This window comes from Ylistrum balloti, unplaced genomic scaffold (genome assembly GCF_031769215.1).
Source record: "Ylistrum balloti isolate Yb309-2 unplaced genomic scaffold, AGI_CSIRO_Ybal_v1 Utg370042, whole genome shotgun sequence".
Classification (NCBI taxonomy): domain Eukaryota; kingdom Metazoa; phylum Mollusca; class Bivalvia; order Pectinida; family Pectinidae; genus Ylistrum; species Ylistrum balloti.
In genome coordinates, this window is record NW_026782099.1 from 964,830 (window position 1) to 987,055 (window position 22,226).

The 22,226-nt window shown below is 38.2% G+C and overlaps 2 protein-coding genes across 2 annotated transcripts; one reads left to right on the forward strand and one right to left on the reverse strand.

Annotated features, from left to right (window-relative positions):
• LOC132549128 (G2/mitotic-specific cyclin-B-like) lies at positions 1-12,296 on the reverse strand. Its single transcript, XM_060213050.1, has 9 exons — positions 12,096-12,296; positions 11,233-11,407; positions 9,102-9,269; positions 8,758-8,912; positions 8,158-8,262; positions 7,716-7,871; positions 5,109-5,267; positions 2,201-2,434; positions 1-117 (listed from the first exon to the last, which is right to left on the reverse strand). Exons 1-9 carry the CDS (start codon positions 12,294-12,296, stop codon positions 1-3), a joined length of 1,470 nt encoding a protein of 489 aa, XP_060069033.1.
• A 7,630-nt stretch (positions 12,297-19,926) lies between these two features.
• Positions 19,927-22,226, forward strand: LOC132549129 (putative uncharacterized protein DDB_G0271606). The gene is made up of 4 exons (XM_060213051.1): positions 19,927-20,048; positions 20,573-20,653; positions 20,884-21,056; positions 21,832-22,226. Exons 1-4 carry the CDS (start codon positions 19,927-19,929, stop codon positions 22,224-22,226), a joined length of 771 nt encoding a protein of 256 aa, XP_060069034.1.

Genomic DNA, 22,226 nt, shown 5'->3' on the forward strand with positions numbered 1-22,226 from the left:
TCACAGAATTTCAGTTTCCAGGCAACAGATTTTCTTGAGGTGGTCCTTGTCAGTAACTCTGGGGTGATCACTGATGGCGCCGAAACAGGAATGGCTGGTATACTTGTTTTTGGCACCCTGATAAACAAAATAACGGACTGAATTATTCCGTGTCTCTACAAACTGTCCCATAACAATGAGCATTTACAACTAGTAATGTAGATGTACAAAATTGTATTTATACAAAAAACATGGAACATGAATGAATCACACTTACAATCCTCACACAAAGATTATCCTAAATATTTGTTTATGGAACTAAGAAACTGTGTTTCAGTTGTTTGATTTAAAAATTCATCCGCAAAATAATATGTTACATTTTGTATCAAACGTTTCTTTACAATTCATTATCTTGATAATGAGACAGTGAATTAGACAATCAGGAATGAAATTTATAGATCCAGTTTCACAAGTTCAATATTGTGTATATCCATCACTGATGCATCCCACACATCTACTTTGGAACTTGACAAATTACACTGAAATGCTTAAAGAATGTTCTGCCAAATGCTTGACAATGTACAACGTAATGTATTTTAGAAGTATCTTGAACACCATACTTACTTGGTACTTTGAGGTGTGTTTTAGAAGTATCTTGAACACCATACTTACTTGGTACTTTGAGGAGGTGTATTCTAGAAGTACGTTGGACACCATACTTACATGGTACTTTGAGGAGGTGTATTTTAGAAGTATCTTGAACACCATACTTACTTGGTACTTTAAGGAGGTGTATTTTAGAAGTATTTTGGGACACCATACTTACTTAGTACTTTGAGGAGGTGTATTTTGAAGTGTATTTTAGAAGTATTTTGGGACACCATACTTACTTAGTACTTTGAGGAGGTGTATTTTGAGGTGTATTTTAGAAGTATTTTGGGACACCATACTTACTTAGTACTTTGAGGAGGTGTATTTTAGAAGTATCTTGGACACCATACTTACTTGGTACTTTGAGGAGGTGTATTTTAGAAGTATCTTGGATACCATACTTACTTGGTACTTTGAGGAGGTGTATTTTAGAAGTATCTTGAACACCATACTTACTTGGTACTTTGAGGTGTATTTTAGAAGTATTTTGGGACACCATACTTACTTGGTACTTTGAGGAGGTGTATTTTAGAAGTATCTTGGACACCATACTTACTTGATACTTTGAGGTGTATTTTAGAAGTATCTTGGACACCATACTTACTTGATACTTTGAGGTATATTTTAGAAGTATCTTGGACACCATACTTACTTGATACTTTGAGGTGTGTTTTAGAAGTATCTTGGATACCATACTTACTTGGTACTTTGAGGAGGTGTATTTTAGAAGTATTTTGGGACACCATACTTACTTAGTACTTTGAGGAGGTGTATTTTGAGGTGTATTTTAGAAGTATTTTGGGACACCATACTTACTTAGTACTTTGAGGAGGTGTATTTTAGAAGTATCTTGGATACCATACTTACTTTATACTTTGAGGTGTATTTTAGAAGTATTTTGGGACACCATACTTACTTAGTACTTTGAGGAGGTGTATTTTAGAAGTATCTTGGATACCATACTTACTTTATACTTTGAGGAGGTGTATTTTAGAAGTATTTTGGGACACCATACGTACTTGGTACTTTGAGGAGGTGTATTTTAGAAGTATTTTGGGACACCATACTTACTTGGTACTTTGAGGAGGTGTATTTTAGAAGTATCTTGGACACCATACTTACTTGGTACTTTGAGGTGTATTTTAGAAGTATCTTGAACACCATACTTACTTGGTACTTTGAGGTGTGTTTTAGAAGTATCTTGGACACCATACTTACTTGGTACTTTGAGGTGTGTTTTAGAAGTATCTTGAACACCATACTTACTTGGTACTTTGAGGAGGTGTATTCTAGAAGTACGTTGGACACCATACTTATTTGGTACTTTGAGGAGGGGTATTTTAGAAGTATCTTGAACACCATACTTACTTGGTACTTTGAGGTGTATTTTAGAAGTATTTTGGGACACCATACTTACTTGGTACTTTGAGGAGGTGTATTTTAGAAGTACGTTGGACACCATACTTACTTGGTACTTTGAGGTGGTGTATTTTAGAAGTATCTGGGACACCATTCTTACTTGGTACTTTGAGGAGGTGTATTTTAGAAGTATCTTGGACACCATACTTACTTGGTACTTTGCATTGTTGATTCTGAGAAGCAATCTACATAAAGCATTGCCACACTTTGTTAGATCTTTCTCTGCGTACATTGTGTAGTACCCCAGGCCTGTAGTCCATCCTTTCCTCCCCAGTATCTTCCTGGACATTAGCAGTGCACTAGCAGCCATCTTGGATGGAACATACATGGTAAAGTGGACCGATGTTAGGGACAGATCCAGGAGATATTGTGCCAGATGTTCTACCTGTAGTAAAAAAACACTATTTTACAATATATTCTAAAATATGGATACATCATTAAGTTGTAGTCTTTCTGTCAGTCTAGTTAGGACCACTTTGCCGCCTTCTATTTTTTAACTGACAAGCTGATTATGTATTCATGTTTACTACATCAACTGATACCTGGATTCTTTTGTCTTTATGAATTCAATAGTTTTTGTCAAAATGTTTACATTAGATCTAGTAATATACACCAATTATTTTTCATACAGAATCAATCAACAAGAAGACACACAATGTGCTTGTGTATGGGACATCACCTTAGCAATAGGTAACTGAGGTGTATGGGGCCAAGGTAACTGAGGTGTATGGGGCATCACTAGAGAACTAGTTACCTGAGGTGTATGGGGCATCACTAGAGAACTAGGTAACTGAGGTGTATGGGGCATCACTAGAGAACTAGGTAACTGAGGTGTATGAGTCATCGCCAGAGAAATAGGTAACTGAGGTGTATGGGTCATCGCCAGAGAACAAGGTAACTGAGGTGTATTGGACATCACTAGAGAACAAGGTAACTGAGGTGTATGGGACATCACTAGAGAACAAGGTAGCTGAGGTGTATGAGTCATCGCCAGAGAACAAGGTAACTGAGGTGTATGGGTCATTGCCAGAGAACAAGGTAACTGAGGTGTATGGGACATCGCCAGAGAACAAGGTAACTGAGGTGTATGGGACATCACTAGAGAACAAGGTAGCTGAGGTGTATGAGTCATCGCCAGAGAACAAGGTAACTGAGGTGTATGAGTCATCGCCAGAGAACAAGGTAACTGAGGTGTATGGGACATCACTAGAGAACAAGGTAGCTGAGGTGTATGAGTCATCGCCAGAGAACAAGGTAACTGAGGTGTATGGGGCATCACCAGAGAACTAGGTAACTGAGGTGTATGGGGCATCACCAGAGGACTAGGTAACTGAGGTGTATGGGGCATCACTAGAGAACAAGGTAACTGAGGTGTATGGGACATCACTAGAGAACAAGGTAACTGAGGTGTATGGGACATCACTAGAGAACTAGGTAACTGAGGTGTATGGGACATCACTAGAGAACTAGGTAACTGAGGTGTATGGGGCATCACTAGAGAACTAGGTAACTGAGGTGTATGGGGCATCACTAGAGAACAAGGTAACTGAGGTGTATGGGACATCACTAGAGAACAAGGTAACTGAGGTGTATGGGTCATTGCCAGAGAACCAGGTAACTGAGGTGTATGGGACATCACTAGAGAACTAGGTAACTGAGGTGTATGGGGCATCACTAGAGAACTAGGTAACTGAGGTGTATTGGACATCGCCAGAGAACAAGGTAACTGAGGTGTATGGGACATCACTAGAGAACAAGGTAACTGAGGTGTATGGGACATCACTAGAGAACAAGGTAACTGAGGTGTATGGGACATCGCCAGAGAACAAGGTAACTGAGGTGTATGGGTCATTGCCAGAGAACAAGGTAACTGAGGTGTATGGGTCATTGCCAGAGAACTAGGTAACTGAGGTGTATGAGTCATCGCCAGAGAACAAGGTAACTGAGGTGTATGGGACATCGCCAGAGAACAAGGTAACTGAGGTGTATTGGACATCGCCAGAGAACAAGGTAACTGAGGTGTATGGGACATCACTAGAGAACAAGGTAACTGAGGTGTATGGGTCATCGCCAGAGAACAAGGTAACTGAGGTGTATGGGTCATCGCCAGAGAACAAGGTAACTGAGGTGTATGGGACATCACTATAGAACAAGGTAACTGAGGTGTATGGGACATCACTAGAGAACTAGGTAACTGAGGTGTATAGGTCATCGCCAGAGAACAAGGTAACTGAGGTGTATGAGTCATCGCCAGAGAACAAGGTAACTGAGGTGTATGGGACATCACTAGAGAACTAGGTAACTGAGGTGTGGACATCACTAGAGAACTAGGACTGAGGTCACTCACCAGAGAACTAGGTAACTGAGGTGTATGGGACATCACTAGAGAACAAGGTAACTGAGGTGTATGGGACATCACTAGAGAACAAGGTAACTGAGGTGTATGGGACATCACTAGAGAACAAGGTAACTGAGGTGTATGGGACATCACTAGAGAACAAGGTAACTGAGGTGTATGAGTCATCGCCAGAGAACAAGGTAACTGAGGTGTATGGGACATCACTAGAGAACTAGGTAACTGAGGTGTATGGGACATCACTAGAGAACAAGGTAACTGAGGTGTATAGGTCATCGTCAGAGAACAAGGTAACTGAGGTGTATGGGACATCACTAGAGAACAAGGTAACTGAGGTGTATGGGACATCACTAGAGAACTAGGTAACTGAGGTGTATGGGACATCACTAGAGAACTAGGTAACTGAGGTGTATGGGGCATCACTAGAGAATTAGGTAACTGAGGTGTATGGGGCATCACTAGAGAATTAAGTAACAGATGCATATAGGACATCATCTGAGGTTTATGGGGCATTGCCTGAAAGGTAGGTTAATGAGGATTATTAGCCATCACCTGAGAACTAGTTAAATGAGGTGTATGGGCTGACATTAGAGAACTATACTTCATTTAAGACTTCATCAGAAAAAAACAGATGGAAAATTAAAACCAACAGAAAATAATTTGAACACAAATTTTGTAATAAGTAAAACAATACTAATATTACCTCCTTATCCTCATTTTCCACCTCTAAAAATCTCTCAAGGAACATGATCGGTTCACAGATGTTGAGGTCAAACTTCAGCTCCTTCAAGATAAACTTCTCCATGTCAAGGACTTGTTGTGGTTCATAAGTATTGTCAGTCAGATTACATAGACTGGTGATCTACAAATAAACGACAGGCTGCATAACACTAGTGATCTTAACACATAGGTTATATACACTGGTGATATAAACACACAGACTACATACACTGGTAATCTAAACACACAGACTACATACATTGGTGATCTAAACACACAGACTACATACATTGGTGATCTAAACACACAGACTACATACACTGACTACATACACTGGTGATCTAAACACACAGACTACATACACTGGTGATCTAAACACACAGACTACATACACTGGTGATATAAACACACAGACTACATACATTGGTGATCTAAACACACAGACTACATACACTGTTGATCTAAACACACAGGCTACATACACTGTTGATCTGAACACACAGGCTACATACACTGGTGATATAAACACAGACTACATACACTGGTGATATAAACACACAGACTACATACATTGGTGATGTAAACACAGACTACATACACTGGTGATCTAAACACACAGGTTACATACACTGTTGATCTAAACACACAGACTACATACATTGGTGATCTAAACACAGGCTACATACACTGTTGGTCTAAACACACAGGCTACATACACTGGTGATCTATACATACACTGTTGATCTAAACACAGACTACAAACACTGGTGATCTAAACCCACAGACTACATACACCGGTGATCTAAACACACAGGCTACATACACTGGTGATCTAAACACACAGGCTACATACACTGGTGATCTAAACACACAGACTACATACACTGTTGATCTAAACACACAGGCTACATACACTGGTGATCTAAACACACAGACTACATACATTGGTGATCTAAACACACAGGCTACATACATTGGTGATCTAAACACACAGGCTACATACACTGGTGATCTAAACACACAGACTACATACACTGGTGATCTAAACACACAGACTACATACACTGGTGATCTAAACACACAGACTACATACACTGGTGATCTAAACACACAGACTACATACACTGGTGATCTAAACACACAGACTACATACACTGGTGATCTAAACACACAGACTACATACACTGGTGATCTAAACACACAGACTACATACACTGGTGATCTAAACACACAGGCTACATACACTGGTGATCTAAACACACAGACTACATACATTGGTGATCTAAACACACAGACTACATACACTGTTGATCTAAACACACAGGCTACATACACTGGTGATCTAAACACACAGACTACATACACTGGTGATATAAACACACAGACTACATACACTGGTGATCTAAACCCACAGACTACATACACTTGTGATCTAAACACACAGACAACATACACTGGTGATCTAAACACAGACTACATACATTGGTGATCTAAACACACAGAGTACATACACTGTTGATCTAAACACACAGACTACAAACATTGGTGATCTAAACACACAGGCTACATACACTGGTGATCTAAACACACAGACTACATACATTGGTGATCTAAACACACAGACTACATACACTGGTGATCTAAACACACAGACTACATACACTGTTGATCTAAACACACAGGCTACATACACTGGTGATCTAAACACACAGACTACATACACTGGTGATATAAACACACAGACTACATACACTGGTGATATAAACACACAGACTACATACACTGGTGATCTAAACACACAGACTACATACATTGGTGATCTAAACACACAGGCTACATACACTGGTGATCTAAACACACAGGCTACATACACTGGATATCTAAACACACAGACTACATACATTGGTGATCTAAACACACAGACTACATACACTGGTGATCTGAACACACAGGCTACATACACTGTTGATCTAAACACACAGGCTACATACACTGGTGATCTAAACACACAGACTACATACACTGGTGATATAAACACACAGACTACATACACTGGTGATCTAAACACACAGACTACATACACTGTTGATCTAAACACACAGACTACATACACTGTTGATCTAAACACACAGACTACATACACTGGTGATCTAAACTAACAAACTACATACATTGGTGATCTAAACACACAGACTACATACACTGGTGATCTAAACACACAGAGTACATACACTGGTGATTTAAACACACAGGCTACATACACTGGTGATATAAACCCACAGGCTACATACACTGGTGATCTAAACACACAGACACAGATCTAAACACACAGGCTACATACACTGTTGATCTAAACCCACAGACTACATACACTGGAGATCTAAACACACAGACTACATACACTGGTGATCTAAACACACAGGCTACATACACTGGTGATCTAAACACACAGACTACATACACTGGTGATCTAAACACACAGACTACATACACTGGTGATCTAAACACACAGGCTACATACACTGGTGATCTAAACACACAGACTACATACATTGGTGATCTAAGCAATTTGTATAGATGTATGACTTACCTCAGGAGGGAAACGCTCTACATATTTTGCTGCTATGAGGACACAGGTTATGCCCAGTAACTGGAGAACAGCCAGTGAGATCTTCACTCTATTGAGAATCTGGTCTATTAATGCCACAGTTAGGTGTAAGGTTTGCTGACACATCTGCTGGTGTACCTGGGTAAGTTATATTTAGATAAAAATATACATCGTAGGGATAAATTAGGATGCTGTCAAGGCATCATGTGTCTACAAATATTCTGGAATTTTACCATCACCACGAACTTAACAAATCATCTAGATCTTTACCTTTCCAATTATCTAGAATTTTATCAATTATCTAGAGTTTACCTATCGTGTAGAGCTTTACCAATTATCTAGAGTTTACCTATCGTGTAGAACTTTACCCATTATCTAGAGTTTACCTATCGTGTAGAACTTAACCAACGATCTAATAATTTACCTGGACTTGGATGAGCCAGTCAGTGAGGATGGCATGCATGTGAGCTGTGACCTTTGGGTTATTGTGGAGGAAGTCATCAGGCAAAGTATGACGATTCTCTACACTCTGAAACAACCATTTCACAATGTAGTTATCTATAAGGCAGGGTGCGACGATAGTGTACATTCTTGAAACAACAACATCATCATGGAGTTATCTAGTAAGCAGGTAGTGAGAATTCTCTACACTCTGAAACAACCATTTCACAATGTAGTTATCTATAAGGCAGGGTGCGACGATAGTGTACATTCTTGAAACAACAACATCATCATGGAGTTATCTAGTAAGCAGGTAGTGAGAATTCTCTACACTCTGAAACAACCATTTCACAATGTAGTTATCTATAAGGCAGGGTGCAACGATAGTGTACATTCTTGAAACAACAACATCATCATGAAGTTATCTAGTAAGCAGGTAGTGAGAATTCTCTACACTCTAAAACATTGTCATCATGGAATTGTCTCCCTCTACAAGTGCCGATATATATGATAATGGTAACTACTAGACTCGTCCTTGATCAATGTCATAAACACAGGGATTCATGCCAGTACTATAGTATACCTGTAGGTAATGGTAGATTTCCTGGGCATATTCGGGTACACAGAGAGGGTCGCTGGTGTGACTGATATCGATATCCTCGACACCCATTGGAACCCGAGTCTGTATTTCACGGATCTTCATAAGAGGATCACAGTCTACATCCATAAATAGCAAGTCTACAAAGTGTAAAAAAAATGTCTTAATTGAAATCCTATAACTACCTGATCAAGACTTTCCCAGTCTTAAGAGGCTAACAGATTTTTATGATAAAAGTTATTGAAGAACAACACCAAATAATCAGACAATCGATGCTTCAACACTCTGATTGTTTAATTGGACATCTTTATTCCACCTGGAGTACTCACCATCATCCATAATTGCAGATGGCTCTGGATTGATTACATGGAACTTGTGATGTTTCTTCAGCATGCCTAGTGAGCCAAACTCTCCATGGTGACCATGGTGGTGACCATGATGACCATGAGCGTGGTGCTGATGATGGTGGTGACCTTTCTTCAGTTTCTTTGATGCTTCTAAAATGGTAGACATTTCTCTAACATTAGAATGCAAAGCATTACCTACACTTGTTGAAGCAAAATATTGGTTTAACATAATTACAGACCTTATGATAAACATATGTTAAGTATTTAACCCCCTCTGGCAATGTCTAGATTTACCTGTGTTTGGAGTGTCTATTTCTGTGATTTACTTGTGTTGGAAGTGTCTATTTCTGTGATTTACATGTGTTGGGAGTGTCTATTTCTGTAATTTACCTGTGTTGGGAGTGTCTATTTCTGTAATTTACCTGTGTTGGGAGTGTATATTTCTGTGATTTACCTGTGTTTGGAGTGTCTATTTCTGTAATTTACCTGTGTAGGAGTGTATATTTCTGTAATTTACCTGTGTAGGAGTGTCTATTTCTGTAATTTACCTGTATAGGAGTGTCTATTTCTGTGATTTACCTGTGTTTTGAGTGTCTATTTCTGTAATTTACCTGTGCAGGAGTATCTATTTCTGTGATTTACCTGTGTTGGGAATGTATATTTCTGTGATTTAACTGTGTTGGGAGTGTCTATTTCTGTGATTTACCTGTGTTTGGAGTGTCTCTGTAATTTACCTGTGTAGGAGTGTCTATTTCGGTAATTTACCTGTGTTTGGAGTGTCTATTTCTGTAATTTACCTGTGTTTGGAGTGTCTATTTCTGTAATTCACCCGTGAAGGAGTATCTATTTCTGTGATTTACCTGTGTTTGGAGTGTCTCTGTAATTTACCTGTGTAGGAGTGTTTTTTTCTGTGATTTACCTGTGTTTGGAGTGTCTATTTCTGTAATTTACCTGTGTTGGGAGTGTCTATTTCTGTGATTTACCTGGATAGTAGTATCTATTTCTGTAATTTACCTGTGTAGGAGTGTCTATTTCTGTAATTTACCTGTGTAGTAGTATCTATTTCTGTAATTTACCTGTGTTGGGAGTGTATATTTCTGTGATTTAACTGTGTTGGGAGTGTCTATTTCAGTAATTTACCTGTGTTGGGAGTGTCTATTTCGGTAATTTACCTGTGTTTGGAGTTTATTTCTGTGATTCACCTGTGTTTTGAGTGTATTTCTGTGATTTACCTGTGTTGGGAGTGTCTATTTTTTGTGATTTACCCGTGTTTGGAGTGTCTATATCTGTGATTTACATGTGTTGGGAGTGTCTATTTCTGTGATTTACCTGTGTAGTAGTATCTATTTCTGTAATTTACCTGTGTAGGAGTGTCTATTCTGTAATTTACCTGTGTAGTAGTATCTATTTCTGTAATTTACCTGTGTAGTAGTATCTATTTCTGTAAATTTACCTGTGTTGGGAGTGTATATTTCTGTGATTTAACTGTGTTGGGAGTGTCTATTTCTGTAATTTACCTGTGTTGGGAGTGTCTATTTCGGTAATTTACCAGTGTTTGGAGTTTATTTCTGTGATTCACATGTGTTTTGAGTGTATTTCTGTGATTTACCTGTGTTGGGAGTGTTTATTTTTGTGATTTACCTGTGTTTGGAGTGTCTATTTCTGTGATTTACATGTGTTGGGAGTGTCTATTTCTGTGATTTACCTGTGTAGTAGTATCTATTTCTGTAATTTACCTGTGTAGGAGTGTCTATTTCTGTAATTTACCTGTGTAGTAGTATCTATTTCTGCAATTTACCTGTGTAGTAGTATCTATTTCTGTAATTTACCTGTGTTGGGAGTGTATATTTCTGTAATTTACCTGTGTTGGGAGTGTCTATTTCTGTAATTTACCTGTGTTGGGAGTGTATATTTCTGTGATTTAACTGTGTTGGGAGTGTCTATTTCAGTAATTTACCTGTGTTTGGAGTGTATTTCTGTGATTCACCTGTGTTTTGAGTGTATTTCTGTGATTTACCTGTCTTGGGAGTGTCTATTTTTGTGATTTACCTGTGTTTGGAGTGTCTATTTCTGTGATTTACATGTGTTGGAAGTGTCTATTTCTGTGCTTTACCTGTGCTGGGAGTGTGTCCTGATCCTGTTAAAATTAATGGAATCTTTGTTGCTTTGTGGCTTTTCTCCCTCATCATTTTTGCTATGTATACTGATGGTAACACCTCCACTGTTTCACCATTGATTTTATTTTGATGATGTATATTGCGAACCTTCAAACCCAACACCTTCTCCTTCTGAAATTTACAAACAAGATGTCAAATGCTATTAAAAATGCATGCTTCATATACTGTCACTTAGAGGTGAGCATGTAACAGGAGTTCAAATCTATATCTATAACAATTAAAATTTATTGAACAAGTTCATTGAAGTCTATGTTTCTGTAAATGTGACTGTGAAATGTGACTGAATGAGTATGTGTCATGTGACTGACAGAGTTTGTGACATGTGACTAATAGAGTATGTGTCATGTGACTGATAGAGTATGTGTCATGTGACTGATAGAGTATGTGTCATGTGACTGATAGAGTATGTGTCATGTGACTGATAGAGTATGTGACATGTGACTGAAAGAGTATGTGTCATGTGACTGATGGAGCATGTGACAAGTGACTGATAGAGTATGTGTCATGTGACTGATGGAGCATGTGACATGTGACTGAAAGAGTATGTGAAATATGACTGATAGAGTATGTGACATGTGACTGATAGAGTATGTGACATGTGACTGATGGAGCATGTGACATGTGACTGATGGAGCATGTGACAAGTGACTGTTAGAATATGTGTCATGTGACTGATGGAGCATGTGACATGTGACTGAAAGAGTATGTGACATGTGACTGATAGAGTATGTGACAAGTGACTGATAGAGTATGTGTCATGTGACTGATAGAGTATGTGAAATAGATAAAGAGTACAGACTGTTTTATCGCCAGAGTTTGTCTTCCCTCGTAGAATGTAGGGGTTTTCCTGGTGTGCGAGACCTCGACAGCAACGTACAGGAGCTTCCATACACTGTGACGGACTGTACTCCATCCCATCGATGTTCTCACGGGCACGGTCACTCGTTGTCACCACTTTCTTGTGCACTTTCTTCGGAGCATTGGTCACTTTTTGGTCCATTCTGCATAAACCATTCCTTGTTTGTAACATGGCTGGTGAAAAACTCTTTCAATCTTGATAATCTGCAGAACATGTCATAAACAGACCAAGCTTGTCATTCATTTAAGTTCCTGTAATCAAACATTCACTCATTCATACTAGTCATTCACCTATTCAATCTATTCCCACATTCAGTCTACTCACACCTTCATGCTAGACACACATTCAAGTTAGTCAAATCTTCAAGTCAATCACAACATTCAAGCTAGTGTCTAATTTGTGCTATTCACATTCAAATTAATCACACTTCAGACTCATCATAAAGCATACATCTATATAAAGATTTGACAGCTACTACCTATGATGTATTTATGACCACTATGTGACAGTAAAATGACCTAATCCCAGACTTATCAACATTATATAACACTTTTGATGAAAACCACAAAGTACTCAAAGTTTTCATCGACCTTTGTTATACATGAAAGAGTTACTTCCCTTAACACATCTACTGCTCACGAAATTTTCCTGATGAACACCCAGCATCTCTGTGGCTGTATATATGTGCGGATTGTTTAACAGGGCAAACTGTATTTTCTATTTGGGCCTTACTGTTTTGTGTTTATTTCCCTCGTTTTTTCTCTGTCAAAGGGTTTCTTGTATAACAGATACAATATCATTCTTTATTGTCCCTACTTCGCGTTCCGACCTAACGTTCCTTTCCATCTGTTTAACAACAATGTTCCTCGCCCCTTATATCATTCACTGTTCACTCTGGTTTAGGTAGGAGCTATGATATGACGGAGGGAGGGCGACTTGGTCGCTATACCTCGCAAAAGCGAGTTCGAAAGACTCGCCCTTAATGCTTTACCTTAGCTTGTCGTATCAGCGCTTGATTCGACCTTACTACAAGGACTTGGTACAATTCCCGACTCAACGGTCCGCGCGTAACATCGTAATGGAAAAACAAGTCACGGGGACATGGAAAGTCTGATGAAAATGGTGACAAATAACAATACATCTAGAATACCTGACTTTAAGTATGGGCTATATATCGGTAATTTACGTAAGAGTGTACGTGTCCGTGTGAACAGATGGATATGTGTCCACAACTTACAATGTAAATATATAACATATAGAAACACTATCTTTTACTTACATCGTGTCAGTTTCACTTTCACGTGTCTCGGTTTTCAAATATTTGTATAGCCGTTACATTCAGTTTGTGTTACCTTGTCGTCGTTTCGTTTTAAAAGAGCCGGACCTAGCACGTGCGCTAGTCTACCCCTCGTTTCATTTACATAACAAATAATAACTCCGACCAATCACAACCCGAGGTTTAGATCGCGCTCTATTGGTTCCCTAGTGTAATCTTATAATTTGAACTGTATTGCACGTTGCAAAGTATTCACTCATGAATTGTTATTACCGAAAAAATCACAGACATACGCCTGCTTTAGATACAGAAAAAGACGTGTTTTTTCTCCTGTTACTTGGAGTACTCATTCAAGTTCTTGTGGCTGTAACACAGAAATAAATAGTTTCAACTGACTGTCGTTATACAGAGGTACCTAGAAAAATGACTTTGTAATACAATTATATAGCTCTACATATGTGTAGGACAGTGACGGTCGTTATACAGAGGTACCTAGAAAAACGACGTTATAATGCAATGATATAGCTCTATATATGTGTAGGAGAGTGACGATCGTTATACAGAGGTACCTAGAAAAACGACGTTGTAATGCAATTATATAGCTGTGTATATGGTTTCTATGTATCTGGACAAACGGTGAGGTAGCTGTTCCGGTAATGGAGTTCTCATAGTATATCCATGTAGTTATCCATGTGTTGGACACAGATGGTCGTTGAATACAGAGGTATGTTGGTAAATTGTATGTTTGTTTTAGAATTTATATGATATAAGGTCATATAACTACAAGAAGGTGTGGGACATTGATATGGTTTTTTTATGAGGTATTCAGTCTAATTGTATGGTCGTCATACAGAGGTATACACAGATGCAGTCGTTGAAGAGTTCGCACGAACTTGATTCTGACATGCGATTGCTGCCGTATGTTTTATTTCACAAAGATTGACCACATCAGTATCCAATTGTCCAGATATCACTGTGCACGAGTAGTGATCCAGTTGACCATACCAAACATATCAATGTTGTTAAACATTTCGATGACTGGTGAAGACCTCTTTAAAAATCAAATAAAGCGTAAAATAGATATTATGACTTTCTCCACAATGAACGTGTTCACGTTCTTGACAAATATCGGTAACAAATTTCAAATACCGTTCATCAAAATTTTAATTAAGATAATTCCAACACTTCTTGAGAAGGAGCGGTAATTATAACAACCTTCAAATGTCAAAATGGCTGACGACAACACTATTGATTAGAAAACCCAACTAAATCTTACATGTACAACTCTCACACATTCTTATATGTTCGATAAGTTCTATACAATCCTGCTGTTAGTTCACGAGAAACAGCGCCAAGAAGAATGTTTGCGGACGGATAGACCTACGGACATAACATTAAACTGATAAAGACAAATCCTCAGATGATGGACGTCTAAGCAATGCAACAGTATAGCAATCGAATAGAAATTATATACTTATCATTTTTATGTTTTTTGATGGGTTACTTAAGTCGAGACATTACACGTGTACAAGCAATGGTCACTGTTGCGGGTGACACACCAATAAATATGACATCACTTTGTAATTGATGTCTGTCCGGTGCAGTCTGCTCCCCTGCCCCCGGGCTACACGTATATGTAGTGAGTTGTCACATTAAGACAGATTACTAGTGTATGTGTGTGTCTCACCTGTAAGGTAAAACAGTGGCTGTTGAGGAGCGCGACACAATAAGGTAGGTTTTCTCTGTTATTCCGTACATGTTAATTATCTGTATACCAGAGTTCATATTTAATTATCACGATACTGATAATTGTAGAGATTGTGAAAACAAAGGTTTAAAACAACCACAAGGCACTACATACATATTGGTAAATTAGAGGCATTGTCTTCCAATCATTGTTGATTGGAATCAACGCCTCGAACCACGTGTGTTAATCACACATTCAGTAATGTTCACTTATACATCACATCTGCAAATAGGTTTCTCCTTTTAAGTATAATTCACATAATTAATTCTCTGTAGCGAGTATGTGCATATTTACAGTCAATTTACGGAGATTTAAAGGGTTGTCTGTCCATATGTTAAACTATGTTAATTCCGTGTCACAGCCCGAGGACAAGTTTTTGTGTAGTGATGACGTGTTACTTAACACGATCAAGGGATTATTGTGTTGTTGTTTTGTACCATATGCTGTATTTCGAAAGTTTGTGTGATTAAAAAATCAGATTATCATAATTCCTATCTCTGATTTTTTGTATGTTATGTGAATGATTCCATGTCAGCAACATACATCTGTTTGTACCAAGCTCAGAGGGTTCCATAGCCCTATAACTGGATATATTACATATCAATATAATTTTTATTGCACGTATAGATAATTTAATAACATTCATGTTGTGTTTTCATTTATTGACGCTTCGTCTTAATTTTGTCGCAAACTTATCACACTTGAGGAATTTATGGAATTTTGCTAGTTCAATTGCTAGGCAGTAAGTATAAAAGGGCGATAACTTCCTTGCAGATTCGCCTCTAGCTCCATCGTTTTTTAAAGTTAATTTCTTATATTCATGTTAACAGACCGACACAATAGCGTTTCCTATACTTATGTTCACCGACCGCCACCATGATGTTTCTTATATTTATGCCTACCGACCGACACGATATTTCTGGTATTCATGTTACCTTTTGGTTTGTTTAATGTTATTTCCTTTTAGATAGCTGTATTTTACCGTTTGATGGTCCTAATGGCCTTTTATGTTTTGACGGGCCGTTAAGAATGTAATAATAATAATAATAATGTTAACCGACCAACACAATAACGTTTCATATTTTGATGTTAACCGGTCGACACCACAGCACTTCTCATATTTATATTAAATATATATTACACGACAGAGATCATGGCGTTCCTGGCTTTCATACTCACTGATAGACATCTTTGCGGCTCTTAGTTTCTATTGGTCGACTGGCACTCACCATGGCGTTTCTTTATCTATGTTTTGTCACTGACAGACATAATGATGTTTGTTTTATCTAGGTTTATCACTGACAGGCACTATGATGTCTCTATTATTTATGTTTCAACACTGACAGACGTAACGATATTTGTTTTATTGATGTTATAACACTAACAGACATTGTGACGTCTCTGTTATTGATGTTGTAACACTGACAGACATTGTGACGTCTCTGTTATTGATGTTATAACACTAACAGACATTGTGACGTCTCTGTTATTGATGTTGTAACACTGACAGACATTGTGACGTCTCTTTTATTGATGTTATAACACTAACAGACATTGTGACGTCTCTTTTATTGATGTTATAACACTAACAGACATTGTGACGTCTCTGTTATTGATGTTATAACACTGACAGACATTGTGACGTCTCTGTTATTGATGTTATAACACTAACAGACATTGTGACGTCTCTGTTATTGATGTTGTAACACTGACAGACATTGTGACGTCTCTGTTATTGATGTTATAACACTAACAGACATTGTGACGTCTCTGTTATTGATGTTATAACACCGACAGACATTGTGACGTCTCTGTTATTGATGTTATAACACCAACAGACATTGTGACGTCTCTGTTATTGATGTTGTAACACTGACAGACATTGTGACGTCTCTGTTATTGATGTTATAACACTGACAGACATTGTGACGTCTCTGTTATTGATGTTGTAACACTGACAGACATTGTGACGTCTCTTGTATTGATGTTATAACACTAACAGACATTGTGACGTCTCTTTTATTGATGTTATAACACTAACAGACATTGTGACGTCTCTGTTATTGATGTTGTAACACTGACAGACATTGTGACGTCTCTGTTATTGATGTTATAACACTAACAGACATTGTGACGTCTCTGTTATTGATGTTGTAACACTAACAGACATTGTGACGTCTCTGTTATTGATGTTGTAACACTGACAGACATTGTGATGTCTCTTTTATTGATGTTATAACACTAACAGACATTGTGACGTCTCTTTTATTGATGTTATAACACTAACAGACATTGTGACGTCTCTGTTATTGATGTTATAACACTAACAGACATTGTGACGTCTCTGTTATTGATGTTATAACACTGACAGACATTGTGACGTCTCTGTTATTGATGTTATAACACTAACAGACATTGTGACGTCTCTGTTATTGATGTTGTAACACTGACAGACATTGTGACGTCTCTGTTATTGATGTTATAACACTAACAGACATTGTGACGTCTCTGTTATTGATGTTATAACACCGACAGACATTGTGACGTCTCTGTTATTGATGTTATAACACCAACAGACATTGTGACGTCTCTGTTATTGATGTTGTAACACTGACAGACATTGTTACGTCCCTGTTATTGATGTTATAACACTGACAGACATTGTGACGTCTCTGTTATTGATGTTGTAACACTGACAGACATTGTGACGTCTTTTGTATTGATGTTATAACACTAACAGACATTGTGACGTCTCTTTTATTGATGTTGTAACACTGACAGACATTGTGACGTCTCTGTTATTGATGTTATAACACTAACAGACATTGTGACGTCTCTGTTATTGATGTTGTAACACTGACAGACATTGTGACGTCTTTTGTATTGATGTTATAACACTAACAGACATTGTGACGTCTCTGTTATTGATGTTGTAACACTGACAGTAATTGTGACGTCTCTGTTATTGATGTTATAACACTAACAGACATTGTGACGTCTCTGTTATTGATGTTGTAACACTAACAGACATTGTGACGTCTCTGTTATTGATGTTGTAACACTGACAGACATTGTGACGTCTCTTTTATTGATGTTATAACACTAACAGACATTGTGACGTCTCTGTTATTGATGTTATAACACTAACAGACATTGTGACGTCTCTGTTATTGATGTTGTAACACTGACAGACATTGTGACGTCTCTGTTTTTGATGTTATAACACTAACAGACATTGTGACGTCTCTTGTATTGATGTTATAACACTAACAGACATTGTGACGTCTCTGTTATTGATGTTATAACACTAACAGACATTGTGACGTCTCTGTTATTGATGTTGTAACACTGACAGACATTGTGACGTCTCTGTTTTTGATGTTATAACACTAACAGACATTGTGACGTCTCTGTTATTGATGTTATAACACCGACAGACATTGTGACGTCTCTGTTATTGATGTTATAACACTAACAGACATTGTGACGTCTCTGTTATTGATGTTGTAACACTGACAGACATTGTTACGTCTCTGTTATTGATGTTATAACACTGACAGACATTGTGACGTCTCTGTTATTGATGTTGTAACACTGACAGACATTGTGACGTCTCTTGTATTGATGTTATAACACTAACAGACATTGTGACGTCTCTTTTATTGATGTTATAACACTAACAGACATTGTGACGTCTCTGTTATTGATGTTGTAACACTGACAGACATTGTGACGTCTCTTTTATTGATGTTATAACACTGACAGACATTGTGACGTCTCTTTTATTGATGTTATAACACTGACAGACATTGTGACGTCTCTTTTATTGATGTTATAACACTGACAGACATTGTGACGTCTCTTTTATTGATGTTATAACACTGACAGACATTGTGACGTCTCTGTTATTGATGTTATAACACTAACAGACATTGTGACGTCTCTGTTATTGATGTTATAACACTAACAGACATTGTGACGTCTCTGTTATTGATGTTATAACACTGACAGACATTGTGACGTCTCTGTTATTGATGTTATAACACTGACAGACATTGTGACGTCTCTGTTATTGATGTTGTAACACTGACAGACATTGTGACGTCTCTTGTATTGATGTTATAACACTAACAGACATTGTGACGTCTCTTTTATTGATGTTATAACACTAACAGACATTGTGACGTCTCTGTTATTGATGTTGTAACACTGACAGACATTGTGACGTCTCTTTTATTGATGTTATAACACTAACAGACATTGTGACGTCTCTGTTATTGATGTTGTAACACTGACAGACATTGTGATGTCTCTGTTATTGATGTTATAACACTGACAGACATTGTGACGTCTCTTGTATTGATGTTATAACACTGACAGACATTGTGACGTCTCTTTTATTGATGTTATAACACTGACAGACATTGTGACGTCTCTTTTATTGATGTTATAACACTGACAGACGTTGTGACGTCTCTTTTATTGATGTTATAACACTGACAGACGTTGTGACGTCTCTTTTCTTTCTGTTATAACACTGACAGACATTGTGACGTCTCTGTTATTGATGTTATAACACTGACAGACATTGTGACGTGTCTTTTATTGATGTTATAACACTGACAGACGTTGTGACGTCTCTTTTCTTTCTGTTATAACACTGACAGACATTGTGACGTCTCTTTTATTGATGTTATAACACTCAAAGACACTGATGACTTTATATGTTTCATTCATCAACAGACACCATGACGTTACTTGCGCTGCTGCTTTGCCTGGCTCCTTTCGCAACAGGTCACCAAGGTCACGAAGACAGCGGGGGCGTGGCAGTCACTGACTTTCACGACCCAAAGGTCACACAGGATGAGGCGTGAGTATAACAATTTTAAACCTGACGGTGGATTTCTGTTGACATGGCAGGATTCACCAATAACATGGGGACTTCGGTATATGTGTGTTTTATTGTTGTCGTCTGTTACATCAAAGGACAGTAACACTTGTTGATGACTGAAGGACATAGAAATAGCTAGTAACGTCTAACCATAAAAAATACAGTTTTATTAAATAAGGTCCATGCAAATAAAGGGGAGTAACTCTTGTTGATGACAGAATGACATAGATATACAGTTTTATTAAGTAAGGGCGAAGCAAATGAAGGGGAGTAACTCTTGTAAATAAATGAACAAAAAGCCTTATCTGTGACCGCGAACACAGCCATCACAAACACTCAACGCTTCTTTTAATTATTTTGTTTCAACAAAATCACTTTTTTCAACAATATTGGCCAGGTATCTGTAGCAGAATATAGACGATACCTAGAATGGTTGTCTCTGACTCTGTAAAAGTACACACAAAAAGGCAAAACAACCAGCACTTTTCTTTATATCCTTGCAGCCATTTGAAGGAACATTTGAAGGACCAGATCAATACTAATCGCCAGATGACGCCCCAGGAAATGGAGTTTCACTACTTTAGGTAGGAATTGATACTGGAAACTTTGAAATTTTGATTTTCCCTTGTATTTATTTCAATAACAATGCCAAGGTAACACTCAGTGTGGCAGGAACTGTGGTGAGAAATCAGAGAACTACTGCAGTGGTTTGAAACACCCATCTTTAGTTTAGTTGATGGTCTAGTTTTAGGTTCCTTTGTTTGGGGGAGATAACTCTACTTTCTCTAAAACCACTCCATTGCGATGTTGACAGATTACACGACACGAACAATGATACTAAGTTGGACGGACTGGAGATATTGTCAGCACTGTCTCACATGGTACCCATGTCTAAAATCAAAGACAACGAAAAAATAGGGAAGACGGAGGAACAGCTACAGTTGATGCAACAAGAAAGGTCCGAACAAGCCATCAAATACTTCACAGGTAAGGGACAGGTACTCAAATATACATCTCAGGTAAGGGACAGGTACTCAAATATACTTCTCAGGTAAGGAACTGGTATTCAAATACTTCACAGGTAAAGGACATGTATTCAAATATACATCTCAGGTAAGGGACAGGTACTCAAATATACATCCCAGGTAAGGGACTGGTACTCAAATATACATCTCAGGTAAGGGACAGGTACTCAAATATACATCCCAGGTAAGGGACAGGTACTCAAATATACATCTACTTCACAAGTATAGAACTGTCAACTATAAGGGACAGACATTCAAATACTTAACCGGTAAGGGACAGGTATTCAAATACTTTACAGGTAAGGGACAGGTATTCAAATATACTTCTCATGTATGGAGCTGGCAATCAAATACTTCACGGGTAAGGAACAGGTATTCAAATATACATCTCAGGTAAGGGACAGGTATTCAAATATACATATCAGGTAAGGGACAGGTATTCAAATACTTTACCAGTAAAGGACAAAAGTTGGAATTATTTCACTGGTAAAGGACAAGCCATCAAACGAGTCCGAATCTGGGTTAAAACGTTCACAGGCAAAGATTAAATCCAAACACTTGATTCTCCTCCATCCAGCGTGTTCCACTTGATTCCAGATTATTTAATCATGATGATAAGTTCTGTGAGTAACACAAGGATAAGCGGCAGAGAAGGGATGATAATTTCGTACTACTTTGACAGAGATAAATGTAAAGACATCTTTGGGTTTTTCCTTATCCACTCGTTTAATTTTCAGACATCATCGATAAGGTGTTAATACAGGACGACCACGATAGGGACGGTTACGTGTCATATCCGGAGTACATCCGAGGACGCAGACGGGATATGGAAAACTATCAGCGTGAAATGGCTATCCAACAGAGCAACATGCAAGCGCAACAGTTCCAACAGATGCAACAGTGGCAGGCTTTTCAACAGTGGCAGATGCAGCAACAACTACAGCAACAGCAACAACAACAACAGGCGAGCGGACGGAAACAACTACCAGGGGGAGCCGCACAATCCCCACCCGGTGTACCTCCACCACCAAACGCACCCACTCCAGAACAGATGAAACAATTTGAAGAATTTCAAAAATTTCAACAACAGCCGCAAGATGTACAAAAGTTTACTCAAACCCAGAAACAGTGA

Coding starts and splice junctions, on each gene's coding strand:
- LOC132549128 (XM_060213050.1), bottom strand. CDS start 12,296: ATGGACCAAAAAGTGACCAATGCTCCGAAGAAAGTGCACAAGAAAGTG. Junction 8,263..8,757: donor AAATCTACCATTACCTACAG/GTATACTATAGT, acceptor TGGTTGTTTCAG/AGTGTAGAGAATCGTCATAC. Junction 2,435..5,108: donor TGGAAAATGAGGATAAGGAG/GTAATATTAGTA, acceptor TTTTTACTACAG/GTAGAACATCTGGCACAATA.
- LOC132549129 (XM_060213051.1), top strand. CDS start 19,927: ATGACGTTACTTGCGCTGCTGCTTTGCCTGGCTCCTTTCGCAACAGGT. Junction 20,049..20,572: donor AAGGTCACACAGGATGAGGC/GTGAGTATAACA, acceptor ATATCCTTGCAG/CCATTTGAAGGAACATTTGA. Junction 21,057..21,831: donor AGCCATCAAATACTTCACAG/GTAAGGGACAGG, acceptor TTTAATTTTCAG/ACATCATCGATAAGGTGTTA.